Here is a 14,151-nt window from a genome sequence, read left to right as displayed (position 1 = left end):
ACCCTTCCGTCCACAGGAGCTGGCTTGGTTCCAGTCCTTCAGCCCCCTCGGCTCACCTCGACCAGGCCTCATGGCTTCCCCTCCCCCACCCAGCCCCATGGCTGGGCAGGGGAGATCTGCACAGCACCTTGACCGGAACCAAAGAGAGCGAGCTCTTGGGAGTTCCTGCTTTTAACCCCCTGTGTTCTCAGAGGCGTATCCCTATCTTCAGTGGTCACTTCAGGTGCCAATATCCAAACCTGACCACTGACTGGTTTGACCCAACTTCCTGAAAAAAAATCACTTCCATGTCAAACCACGACAGGTATCCAGAAGAAAAGTGCAATTTATGAGGGGATTAGGGTAATTTCTCTCTGTTTGTCTTCGTCTCTATAAAATGGGGCAGGTTAGAGCTTGAAACCACCCAGCACCAAAAAAGCTACAAGGGTAGCATTCTTTTAATGACTTTTTTCTTCCCTAACCCCTTCCCTAGTAAACGAAGTTTGGGATTTTTTTTTTTTGTCTGAATGTAGGATTCTTTTCTGCGTCAGAAGCTGCTGCAGGCACACTCTGCCCCGTCTCCAGCTGCGGAACTCTGGCTCCCCCCGAGCTTCACCCTCACATGCCGGGTCTCAGGAAGGCCTGCCCCGATTCCCGGAGTCTCTCCTTTGTGGGGGGGACAGAGCTGTCAGCCCACACTGCTCAGATCCATTGTGCATTATTCAACACATCTCCTCGCCGTGTCCCTGCTGCCAGGTTAGTGCCTGGATAAGCTGCTGCTGCTACTGGAACGGAGTTTTATGCTGGGAAGCTACATGAGATTACTGCTTCCATCCAAATGAAAAGAAATCCGAGGCCCCAGCAGACCTACACCTACACACACAGCAGAACAGCTCATGAGGAGGTGAAAATCAATTGCGTATCTGCTGGCTCAATTCACACCTGATACCCGGAGGAATCCGGCAGCACTGAATTTAAGGCGGCACTGTGAAGGGAAGGGGGCACGGGATTTCCAGACAGGGTCTCAGAGTCTTGTCTGCGCCTCGTCCGACTAAAACCAGGCTACAGCCTCCAACCCACGCCCCGTGCTGAGGCCGCCGGCCGGCCATGAGAGGGGACCCCGAGCAAGGGGGCAGCAGCCCCCGACCCCGACGGAGGAAGCACGAACAGCCCAGCCCCCTAGCAGGCACACGGCTCCCGGGGGCTTGGCAAAGGCCGTGCCCGCGGCCGGGCATTCCCCGGGGAGGGGCTGGGACAGGGCAGGAGCCGGGACAGGGAGCGCAGGGCCCCGCTCTCCCTCGGGGCGCGGCCGGCCCGGGCCCTGCGCGCGCTCCGCCGCCTCCTCGGCTGCTTCCGGGGCGGCCGCGTTTTCCCGCCAATGGGAGCGCGCGGCGGCGGCGGCGGCTGCGGGGGCGGGGCTGGGCGGGAAGCGTCGCGAGAGCGGGGGCGGGGCGGGCCCGGAGGAGGCGTGGCCCGCGGCGGCGGCGGCGGCGGCGGCTGGGGCTGGAGCGGGGGCGGCGGCGGCGGCAGCGGCTCCGGTCGGGCGCTGCGGGGCCGCTCCGCTGCGGCGCCATGGCCGCGGGCGGCGGGCGCTGAGGAGGCGGCGGCGGTCCCAGCCACAGGTACGCAGCGCCCGCTCTTCTTCCCACCCCCTGCGGCCGCTCCCCGCGGGCCGCCCTGCTGGGGAGCTCAGGCGCAGGGCGGGGCGCCGCCGCCGGCCTGTCAGCTGGGGCTCGCTGCCACAGGTCGCCCGGGGGCTCTCGGGGAGGCGCATCCTTCGCCGGCCTTCCCAGGGAATAATTCCCCTGGGGCGGCGCAGCTCCCGCGGGCCCCGCCGGTCACCTGGAGCGGGCCAGGGCGAGGCCAGGGCCCCCTGGACCGCAGCGCGGGGTGACACGAGGTGAGGAGGGGGTAACGCAGCGCTTCGGCTCCAGGACCCAGCGTGCGGGGATCGCGATCGCACGTCCCCCCGGTGTCCCCGTGGGCCAGGTCTGTCCGTCCGCAGTCTCCGGTGGTACTGACTGACTCGTGCTCGTGCAGTCGTAGTCGGTGCACGGAGGCTCTGTGAGTTTACGTTCCCTCCTGCGTTGTTTGGGCTGTGGTCGGTGCGCACGGGTTGTGTTCAGCCTGTTCTCAGCATTTCGCTGTAGAAGTGTCTCCTCGCCCTCCCTCCCTCCGGCCGCATGTCCTCCTCCCAGTTCCTCTTCTCCCTCAAGGGAGGAGGAACAAGGAGCGTTCCTCCTTTGCTTTCTTGGCTCTTTTGAGGGGCTTTCTTTGGCTGTCTTAATACAACCAAAGTACGTTTCTCTGGTTTCCAAAAGAAATCCAATATGCAAAAGGGAAGAAAATGGGTGAACTGTAGATCCGAACTGTATTTAAAGATACAGCCTTCTCCTCTCTGATGTATTGCCAGAGTGAGATAGGGAGGAAAAAATCCCAATTACATTGTATCTGGAAAAGATCAGAGATACTGAAATAAATGGTAACAATGCTCGAAATTTATCCAGGTTACACTTGGAAGAGTCTTACATGGCTTTGTGTTTGTAAGATTATTTCAGAATCGTACACTTAGACTTTTGTGGTGATACCACCTATATTTAATTAATCCTTGAGAACTAAACAAGGTATTCTCTGGTGAAATTTTCTCTAGGTGGGAGTAAGTTTTCTTGAGAAAATGCTGCAGCTTAGAAAATAATAGCCCCACCTTACTTGATGTGGTTCTGTTACGTACAAAATACACAACAGACTGAAGTACAGAAACTTAAAGTTAATTGCATAACCCACAAAATCCAGACCAATGGATAGCCCTAGTACATCAAGTAACATTTTTTTTTCCCCAGGAAGTGTTTTAAGAGTTGAGATCCGGGACTGGGGGGAGGCTGTGGGTGATGACTAGCTAGTGATGATATACGAAAAGAAAATGATTGATTCTTTTGAAATTGCTGCTTCTGTGTGACAGAAATACAATGTAAGAGAATTAAAACCAAGCCAGAAAAAGAGGACCCAGCCTGTCATTATTGCTTACCATAAATTATGTATTTTGCTTGCTTTTAATGTGTTTTGCTCATGTGGGTGGCTGTGTTTCATACCTGGACTTTCAAGACTGCTGACCTGATCAGTGAAACTGATAAATCATTAGAAATGAGAAATAGAGAAGGATCCATTAGACTATTCTTCCTGCTTATCAGTGTAGACTTGCTTAATTTGGTTTTTTATAGCAATTGTTTGGTAAGGTTATAAATACACATGCAGGACAACCAGGGAATCAGGCCCAACCAATACAGATTTACAAAAGGAAGGTTCTGCTTGACCAATCTGATCTCCTTCTATAACAAAGTGACCCGCTTAGATGAGGGAAAGGCTGTGGATGATGTCTGTCTTGACTTATCTCCCACTGCATCCTGCTAGAAAACCTGGCTGCTCACGGCTTGGATGGGAGTACTCTTCTGTGGATAAAAAACTGGCTGGATGTCTGGGCGCCAGAGAGTGTTGGTGAATGGAGCTAAACCCTGCTGGAGGCCAGTCACTAGTGGTGTCCCCAGGGGTCAGTTCTGGGGCAAGTCCTGTTTAACATCTTTATTGATGATCTGGACATGAGGATTGAGTGCACCCTCAGGAAGTTTGCTGACAGCACCAAGTTGGATGGGAGTGTTGATCTAACTGAGAGATGGAGGGCTCTTTGTGGAGACCTGGACAGGCTGGATCCATGGGCTGAGGCCAGTGGTATGAGGTTCAACAAGGCTGAGTGCTGGGTCTTGCAGTTTGGTCACAACAACCCCACTCCATGCTGCAGGCTAGGGGAAGAGTGGCTGTAAAACTGGTTGGCAGAAAGGGACTTGAGCATTCTGGTTGACAGTAGCTGAACATGAGCCAGAGTGTCCCCAGGTGGCCAAGAAGGCCAATGGCATCCTGGCCTGTAACAGCAATAGTGTGGCCAGCAGGGCCAGGGCAGGGATTGTCCCCGTGTACTTGGCACTGGTAAGCCACACCTTGCATCCTATGTTCAGTTTTGGGCCCCTCACTTCCAAAAGGATATTGAGACACTGGAGCACATCTAGAGATGGGCAACAAGGCTCGTGAGAGGTGTAGAATACATCTTATGAGGAGTGGCTGAGGGTGCTTAGTCTGGAGAAGAAGAGGCATGGAGGAGACCTCATTGCTCTCTATAACCACCTAAAACAAGGGTGTAGTGAGGTGGGGGCCCATCTCTTCTGCCATGCCTGCAGTGACAGGACCAGAGGAGATGGATGGTTAGGCTAGATAATCATGTAGGCCTCTTCCAACCTTGATGATTTAATGATTCTGAAAGATTCTTAAGGTATTTTTAAATTTCATATTTAGAATGAATCATTCAAAGCTTAGTGTTTCATTAAGCCTGGCTTTTGCAAATCATCATCAGAGTTTTCTAGGCTAATTCAGGTCCATGTGCTGAAGACAAAAAAAAGTACTTTTTCTTTAAAAGAAAGATGTCTATTTTTGCTCTAGTACTACTAAAAACACCTTTTTTTAGAAACATAATATAGATATACTATTGTCATTGCCTAGAACCTTTTATTTGAAATTTAATTTTAATAAGGCCATATTACATAGATTTTAAATTTATTGTTCAAATTTGTCATAACCTGTATGTGTTTAACATAGGTGTGCACATGTCCACATATGCCTCTGTAGCAATTGAAGAGATTTACTCAGCACATTTACAGAAAAAAAATAAAGTTTCTTCTTTTCTGCCAGCTAAGGTTTGTCAGTACACACTGACTTAAAGTAAATTTAGGCATGGGATAGACTTACACAAAGAGATTAAATCCATAGCAAATTTCCTGTTGTATTCCCTTAAGCTGATTATTTAATTTTGCTCCTTACATATATTCAAACAAGGATACATGCATATGGAAGCGCTAGCTAAATGGTTATTACATGCTCTGATGAGAAGACTGTTCTTCATCAAATCACTGGAAAAATGGGTTTATAAATGTATAGAGTTTTTTGGTCTAGAAGGGATCTTTAAAGCCCATCTTGTCCAATTTTCCTGCAGATCTATAGTTAGATCAGGTTGCTCAGAGCTCTGCCCAGCCTGATCTTGAATGTTTGCAGGGATGGGGCACTGACAACCTCTGGACAGCCTGTGTTAGTGCCTCACCACCTTAACTGTAGAAGATTTCTTGTATCTAATCTAAACCTACCCTCTTGTAGTCTAAAGCCATTCCTCCTTGTTCTATTACAACAGGTGCTGCTAAAAAGTTTGTCCCTGTCATTCTTATAAGGTGCATTCAAGTATTGAAACACTGCTGTTAGGTCTTCCCAGAGCCTTCTCTAGGCTGAACAACTCCCACTCTCCCATCCTGTCTTCATAGCAGAGATGCTCCATCCCTCTGATCGTTTTTGAGACCCTGCTTTGGACCTGCTTCAGTAGGTCCACATGTTTCCTGCACTGAGGACCCCAGAGCTGGATGCAGGTGGGATGCAGAGCACTGCAGGTGGGGTTTCACCAGATCAGAGAATGAATGAATCAAACTGGATCCATTGCTGCTGGTTAAAGAGGGAAACTTGAAAAAAATACGTTCATAGCTGGTTTTTTATCTCCTTGTTGTTAGAATTAGACTTAGGATAAATAAGGACAGCTGACTCGAGCAGAAACTCTTGTGACCTACTCAGTTGAGAGTGCTGGTAAATGCATGTGGTCTGCTGTGTTTTGCCAGCAGAGCCTGGGCTGCCCAGAGCAGAACCAGGGAATAAGAGTGATGATCCACATTAGCCTGTAGTACCTCAGGGTGACAGACATGGCTGGGCCCGTTGGCTGGGTGGGTGAGTTGTACATTTGCCTTCCAAGATTGTTAAAGGGTGGTTGCAGTGCTATTGTATAGGATCCTGCTGAAAAACCTTCCAGCATGTGAGTGACAGTGAATCAATATTTAATGTAATGTTCCTCCCCACCCCCAGTGCAGCCTTGAAATTCTCGTTAAAGGAAAACATTGAAACTTACTGCTAAGTGTCTGTGTTCCTTCATGCTCATGCCGTGTTTTGAAGGTCATTAAGGCAGTACTTTTTTAAAGGCACCTGTCAGTATGGATGATGTACTGTGTAATCTTTAAATGCTTTTTATTGTTTTTATTGGTTCTTGTTTTGTCTGCTTGCATTTTTAGAGTAGATGTGAACTAAATGGATAAATATAAAGTAATCAAATATAAATGGTTTTTGCAGGCATTTTTGAGCTATATCTTTCGTCGAATACCAAGATTGGTAAGATCATGGACATGTACGCCAGGGCTCAGGGCAATCGCATGAAATCAAGAATATCTGTTGAAAAGGTAATTATCTGTATTTAAATAAAGTATTTCAGAGTTTTTTGATCTAATAATGAAGCACGTGAACTGGTTTATTTGGGTTTTTTGTGTGTGGGTTTTTTTTATTATGTTTTAATTTTGGTTGTTTGACATTTCAGGGAGACAAAGAAATTGCTTTTGCTTTGCATTCTGGTATATTTAGTGTAATTGAACTGAAGAGACAGCATCATTTAAGGAAAGGGTGCTTTTGTCTTTCAAGATGATGTGATAACATTATGATGTATTAATTTCCTAGAATTCACCTTGTTTATTAGAATATAGCTTTTATTTTAGAGCAGATTTTTTGAGTTTATATGTAATAAATTAAAATACGACTATATAGTCTCATTGAATTCTGTGAAGCCTGTATTGGAGCTGACTTGTAATATCCTTAGATCTTGGTGTCTTGTCTGGTTTATCCTTCTTTTTGCATGAACATTTAGAAAGGGCCTTGGTGGAAAAAAAATATATCTAGCACTTACAAAGGATATTAGTGGGGATTTCTAATTAAATTAAGTTTATTTATTTTTTAAAATTTTGTCACTTCAACTGGAGAACATAAATACCGTACCTAAAATTTTCTTGCAACTTCTATGAGCTCTTAATAAAGTGAAAGTTGCAGCTTATCCTGAAGGAACAAATTTATTTATCTAACCGTATTTCTCTAAGTAGTTGAACACAGATGAGTAATTTTCTACTTCTTCTTTGGTTATTAGTAACTTCCTTATTTGCAAGTTGCTGTAACAGTAAGAGGAGAAACTGAGTAAGGAAGCATCTTATCATGTGAAAATTACATTATTTTATTTAAAGAGCAGATTTTGTTGTTTTAAAGAAATAGTGTCTGTGGTATATGTCCTGTTTGAAGGCAGAGGGAAAGTGTTGTGAGACATCCAGGCTCGTAGTCAGTTGTTCCAGGTCCTGACATGGAATGTTAACTGCCATATATTAAGCAGTTTTTAATTATGGATGATAATCTTTCACTTTAAGACAAGTGGTATAAAACCTTTTATTTTATTGGTTTATAAGGACTCTCCAGCTCAAATAGAAATCTTCAACTACAGTCAGGTAATTTTGCATCCTTAACCTGAACATCAACTTACTTTTAAAGGACTTTTAAAATCTGCTCTTTATTTGTTTTTCTGTTTCAATTTACTAAACAAAACAAATACCACCCTCCCTGCCCCACCAGATTTTTAGACCTGTGGGTTACAGAAGCATCTCTCTAATAATGACAGTGACCAGTGATTCCTCACTGCTTCTAATAGTTACTTAAAATATTACCTCTGTGAAGTGCTCCATTAATTGCTATTAAGCATTCTGGACTGTGTGGCTCTAGAAATGTTAATTGAACCATTCCTGCAGAATTCTGCATCTTCCTGCAGCCAGACTCCATTATTTTTATCTGTGGCTGCCTCCTCTTGATGTTTACCTGTGAGGTGTCTATTTAGATTATGGTGTGGAACTGTCATTCTCATGGAGCCAGGCAGTAGGGTGGTCAGAAATGCACTGTGTATCACTTTCTGTTGATTTACAGAAGATTGCAGTCTGATTCCTCTCCTCTTCATAATAGTATGTCACAGCTAACAGGAATTGTTGCAGTAGTAGCTCTTTAAAGTCAGAGCACAGTTATGGTATGCATATTTAAAGCCTTAGTTTCTATTTTTACAAAATTACCTCAGAATATTCAGTCCCTTTAAATCTTAGAGCAGATGAAATCAGGAAGAACTGCTTTGTTACTTTAGAGCACAGGTAGTGTGACTGTCTAGTACTGCACTTCATTTCTCTAGAGATGGTGGCATCTTAAAGGTTGTTTGAAATATTAGACAGCAGTTGTTTTATAAAACATTTCATGAGACCAAATATCTTCTCCAATGTACTGTGATGGATTTCTTGATTATGACTTCTCTATTTGCTGGAACAATGTAAATCTTTTTTGCTCAGCTGAGCTAGAGGTGTGACAAGGATTTCCACTGTTCATATTGGAGCACCTTGACAGAATTTTTGATTTTCCCCTGGCAAAAATGAGTAAATTTGAAATCTGTGCTTGTAAATGAAATAGGATTTCTTGCAAGAATTCATGTGAGGAAAGAATACTAAGTCCTAGAGGCCTACCAAGTAGAGCTTTATAGATTGCTTGGGTGTTCTTTACCCATATGTTGATGTAATTTGGAAGTGTAATAGTTATAAAAAAAATTACCTCCTTTCATTGAAGATGACCTCTTGTCCTTACCTAAACTGAGCTGATAGTCTTGGGAGCTTGCTAGTTTTCAGTTTTTAATGTAGTTGTGTCTCCTAGTTCGGGATTGTGAGAGAGCTTGTGTCTTTGTCTGTTGGATAGGAGGATTGCTCTGAAATTTAGGGTCCAGTCCTCTGCTCTCACAAGCACAATTTTGATAACAATAAAAATATCAAAAGGTTATTAAATATAGCCTCTCACTTAATGAGGGCTTTCAAACACCTCCCCCCAAACCTACTGCTGGTTTTGTCTTTCTGAGCCACACTGCAGTAATAACTAAGACTTTAAAATTTCAGGCTGAAGCTACTCACAGCAAATTTATACCTGTTTGTTTATGGATATCCTTATTCTTCTGCTTGAATAATTTCAATTCCTTTGCTGATGTTCACCCTTATTTTTTTACAATCGATGATCTGTCCTCTGTTAGCCTTGGTTTTTGAAAACTCTGTAAACTAAGGTTTTAGTCTGCTTTTGTATGAAAGCCTCTGCATTTCAGTGATTATCCTTCATAGTCCTAGTTTCTCTGTTTGTTATGAGTTAATCTTCTTTTTACATGTGGATAATACTGTATGTGCAATTACACAGGATGTCCTTCTCAGTGATTTTGATGTCAGTTCTTTCACTAAGGGATGCATTTTCAGTGCAGTATCATACTGACTGTTCATTCATTGCATGCCATGATCAAGAAGTCAGTTAAGGTATTTTATTTCCCAGCTTGTGAATTTGCAATTCAATTTTAAAGCTTGCTTTTAGTTTTTAAGGACACAACTTTGTATTTCTTACAGTTGTTTTTCAAAACAGTCATGCTGAGCAAATTCTTTCTGTATGATTTGCTGTTCTCCTTCTTAGATGATGACACCTGCTTACTTCAAATTGTCAACAGTCTTTATTTCATATTTACTTCTTTTCCTCATTAAATTTATTAATGATGATGATGCTTGACATCAGGCTCAAGATACATTTTGACGAAATTACTTACTGACCTATATCAACTCTTCTCAAAACCCTCCCTTTATTATCTCCATCCAGGCAACATCTTCATTTCCAAAACCAGCTCTTTTAGTTAATTCTTTGTCTAGTTTTGTTAATGCTTCATATATTTAAGTGATCTATGGAAGCCCAAATAGATGGGATTTTTTTTCTTCTGTGTATGTAGTGTAATAATATGGTTATTATTTTCACATTCTGAGGTTTTTTTATATTCAATAATATGATCTGAAAACCATATGTCATTTCATTCCTCCTCATTTTAGCTATGGATATTTTATCTCTGCAGTTGCATAGTGCCACCATGGGCTACCAAAACTGAATATAGTCTTGAATGCTGGTCCTTCCAGACCTTAGGGAGATTTTTCCAGTTGTTTCATCTTTCTTTTTCTCTCACTTGAGCTTAAACTCCAAAATGTTGAATTGTCCTTCACCTCAGTAGTTCCTCATATCATGCTCTGGTTCTTAGTTACCCATTCTGCCTTTCAGATGTTGAACTAGGGAAAGGTACTTGTTTATAAACAAGGTGTGTGTAATAGTTTGTAGCTTTAGAAAAGCCAACTAGAGAATAACAATTATCCTTTTGGTGCTCAAACTGGAGCACTGTTGGCTTGCAGAAAATTAGCAGATCATGTAATATGAATTTCTTTTTTCCTCTAATTACTATTTTGAATTTTGTGACTGATTGAATTATTGTAAAAGCTGAAAATGAGGCATTTCAACATGCTTGTTTGGCTTCACAAATTACTTTGTACTAGGTGAATGAAAGAATTACTGGGGAACAGTTTTTGAGCAACAATTGGTATTGTAGCCTCCTGTAAATTTGGAAGATCCAGAGAATCAGAGAAAGGCACTGACAGCATTCTTAGGAAAGTACAAAGTGGGAGCAAATTGTAGCTGAACATGAGGAGGCAAGGGAATAGATAAAAGTGGAAATTAGGTGAGCGCATCATTAATTTATTTCAAATGACCCAATAACTGACTAAAATACCTTAAGAAATAGTTCAGCTGTTACCTTTCTATAAAAATTCCTGGTTTGACTTCTTTAGTGTCACTTGACCTTGGCTGTCAGTGTGGCAGTCTGAGCCTTGTTGGCTAGCATTCTGAAATGTTTTTTGGCAATTTCAAAGATCCAGAAGTTCTGTTCTGCTTTTGTCTGCTCATTCTAGAACTGCTTTCCTAATTTTGTGTTGCCATGAGCACAACCACAGTGACACTGGTCCTGCTCTAATAATTTGGCTTTCAACATAGTAGCATTTGATACTGCTTTTTATACAGAGGAAAAATAAAATCTTTATTGAGGTTCAACTGTAATATGTAAAATCATGTTTTACTATAAAGGGATTGTTTTTGTTGTGGGAGTCCCAGAAATGCAAAACATTCTCTGTTCAAATTTGGCTCTCTAGCACTTCTGCTATGGTTTGAGAAGCTAGGCAAATTTGAAATACTTTGTCATAAGCTGGACAAACTGATTTCTCATGTAATTTTTAACTGGGCAGTATTGTAGAGAATAATTATTGGGTTAATAATTTTTAGCCATCTGATGTTCTTATTTGTCTTCTTAACTTTCCAATTTGCTAGAGAAGATGAAAATTTTAAATTAAAAAAAGAAGAGATTGCTGACTTCCTAAAAACAATTGAGATGATATTGTCTTTTTTACAAGCTGAGTGAACCAGTTTTTGTTGTTCTGTAGTCTTATTTGCCTTCATAGTGTTGATTCTTTTGTTCTGCTATGGTTTGTTATTGCTGGGAGAAAGTCTTGGATTCTTCAGCCTTTTTTAGCTAGCCCTGGGTGCTTGCATGTCACCATAAGTGTAATTACAAGAAATATTGCAAGAAGTATTAACATGGGATTAAGCTGCTGTTGTTTTATATTCTTCATGGAATGGGAAAGAGTGTATGTAGATTTTCTCAGGTGTTTTTGTTTGTTAGTTTGTTTTCTTCCCCTCTGACTTATGAACCACCTCCACTACTTTTCTTGGCTAAATTTGATTTTCATCCTATTTAAGGAAAAGGTGATGGAAAAGTTCCATATAGAGGCTACAATACAAGGAATAGATGGGATTTGAATTGCTTCTTGGATTCATCTGTTCTTTTTTTCTGTGTCTTCTCATCATTCCTTTTTTTTAAATACAGAATGTCAGACTATTTTGGAATAAAAGTATTGCTTGAAGAAAATGTATCTGCTTCAGCTTCATGTCCTGAAGTAAATTTAAACTTCAAACCTGGTGATTTATGTACAAAATAATTTTAAATAATAATCAGAATAGCAAAACTTGTGGGGAGCAGGGAATGGATGGATGGACCATATATCTGAAACTGAACATGCATTTTTTCTTAATTTTTTTTTTCATTGTTTTTCAGAGTTTTGGTGAAGGTGTCCTGCACTCTATGAAGTCACTGCTACACAGCAGGAAAGAGTTATGCAATGTATCAGCAGAGGAATGCGTAAATCAGGAAAAGCAAGAAAATTTTATTGAGGTTTGCCATAATATTCCCACTTACATATATTTTGTGGCTATTACAGAAAACAATGTCTCTTGAAACAGTATGGAAAGCTGCAGGATAGTAAAATAGGAACAATGCTGCAAGTTACTGGCCTTAAATTCTATGCCCCCTATTGTCATTCTTGAATTTAGTCACTGAAGTCTTAAAAAGGCTGTAACATTTCAGGGTGACATTTGAAATGTCAAGGTGACATGTCTCTGCTTTAGAGGTTTTGTGAAACTAGAAAACCAGGGTGTGTAAATAGATGACTTGGGTGTACTGCATTTGTGAGCACTGCTGTGATCTGGGATGTATAGATGATATCCTAACAAAGCAGCAGAACACTTTGATTCAGGTCTGAAGATAAAAGCTGAAGCCTCAGAATTTCAGGTCTAGACTTTATGTGATTATGAATGGTCTGAAAGCTGGACTAGGTCTGGATGAAGTAGATCTGACAGAATGTGGGACTATATAGGTAAATCTGAAGCTGTAAGGAGGAATTACTAGAACTGTTCGAGTTACAAGGCTAACAACAACTTCCCCAAAGGGAAAAGAAAAAAGTAAAAGCAGTGTATACCATGTAACTTGGATTATGGGTTTTAGAAGACTTCTAATTAGTAGTTGACAGGTCAAACAAAGAGCCTAGAGAAGGAGAGGTTGACCTGAACAAGCCATGCAGAGAAGCTGAGATAGTGAGAATTGAAGCAAAGACAGCTGAGGAGGTGGTTAGGGGAGAGTGATAATTGCATAAAGCAGTAGCAAAGGCAGATTGATGAGTTAGGGTTGCCTGGATAACAGCAGAGGTTGTGTAACTGAATGGATACAGTCAGGGGTTGAGACATTTGGGGAACAGGCAAGAAACTGAATTTGTGAAGGATGAAAGCTATGACAGATTTAGGTAAGGAGGAAGAGTTATGCAGTGGAGGTGTGAGCAAAACCTTGTCTTTATCTGATCAGGCAGATCATGCTTTAGAATCAGTGGAAGTTTGTTTGTCTTGTAGAAAATACCTGACAAATAGCTGGGAACATGTTTTATATGCCTGCAGTGATAGTCCCTGTGGAGAAAGACAGTTGACTATATTTAGGTAGCTACCTTAGGAGATCAAGCAGTTAAGAGCTCTCTGACTGAAATGTAAGAGGGTCAATATCCTGTCACAGAACACGTATTTTTTTCCGTATGAAAACACAGGAAAAAGATACTTAGATGGAAGATGATGTTAGAACAACTCAGACTTGGGAAAACCAGAACTTAGTTTTTCCTGTACCATTTCCTTTGTACCCATGGCTTAAGATAGCCTTCGAATACAGTGTCTCATACGCTTATTTTTAGTTTAGAGAAAGGACTTGTGATGACCTTTTTATTTCCTTGGTCTACTCCCCAGCAACTTTTGAACTATGTATTAACTTCTGGCATGTTCAAGGTATTAAAAGGTGATTTTTTTTTTCTGTGAAAACTGGAGTTTGACCACAATAAAGAGAACCAGATAAGCCTCATCATCGAGGCAAAAATAGATGGAGTCAATAGTGGTCTCTTTGACAGCTGTACAGATAAAAAGTTTAGGAGTTGAAGAATGTCTTGCAGATGTTGTGCAGATGAATTGTGTAAGAATTGAAGAGAAGGTGTAGGAGTTGAAGAGTAACATTGCTCAAACAGGATTGTTTCACAGCTAACACAGTGAATACAGAGCTGCGTGTAATTTATCTGGAGCTATTTGGAATGCTAAGGAGAAGCATTATTTCCTTTATGATCTTTGTCATACCTGACATAAGGATAAGTGGATGTAAGCAGGAAGATATTAACTGGAAGAATAAGATCTTTTTACCAGCATGATACCCCCTGAAATAAACAAGACAGAATTTTTCATAGTATGATTTCAGTTGAAAATAAAGTTTGGGGTTTCTTTTTTACTCACACTTTGAAAGGACAAATTCAAAACACAAAAAAAAGTTCAAAATAGAATTCTGGCTATTTATTTTTTCTAGCTCTGTACTTAGAGAGATTCTGTGTATATAAAAGCAGGTAGCTGAACCATTTAATAATATATCAATATAAACATAGTGACATTCTTTGGAGTAACTGGAGTAGCTGCTGCAAATTTATGAGTTATGGCTTAAAAATCAGTCTATTGCACAGTGCT

At 41.7% G+C, this 14,151-nt stretch overlaps 1 protein-coding gene across 8 annotated transcripts in view; it reads left to right on the top strand.

Annotated features, from left to right (window-relative positions):
- Positions 1-6,159: 6,159 nt before the first annotated feature.
- AKAP11 (A-kinase anchoring protein 11) overlaps positions 6,160-14,151 on the top strand; it is a 31,246-nt gene continuing 23,254 nt past the window's right edge. For all 8 annotated transcript variants that reach the window (XM_068182233.1, XM_068182239.1, XM_068182238.1 and 5 more), the window contains exons 1-2: positions 6,160-6,287; positions 11,891-12,007. In XM_068182233.1, coding sequence (XP_068038334.1) covers positions 6,168-6,287; positions 11,891-12,007 — 237 coding nt within the window. In that variant the 5' untranslated portion in view covers positions 6,160-6,167. The remainder of the gene's footprint in view (positions 6,288-11,890; positions 12,008-14,151) is intronic.

The sequence above is a fragment of the Anomalospiza imberbis genome, chromosome 2 (genome assembly GCF_031753505.1).
Source record: "Anomalospiza imberbis isolate Cuckoo-Finch-1a 21T00152 chromosome 2, ASM3175350v1, whole genome shotgun sequence".
NCBI classification, from domain to species: Eukaryota; Metazoa; Chordata; class Aves; order Passeriformes; family Viduidae; genus Anomalospiza; species Anomalospiza imberbis.
This window is presented reverse-complemented; position numbering and strand designations above follow the sequence as displayed.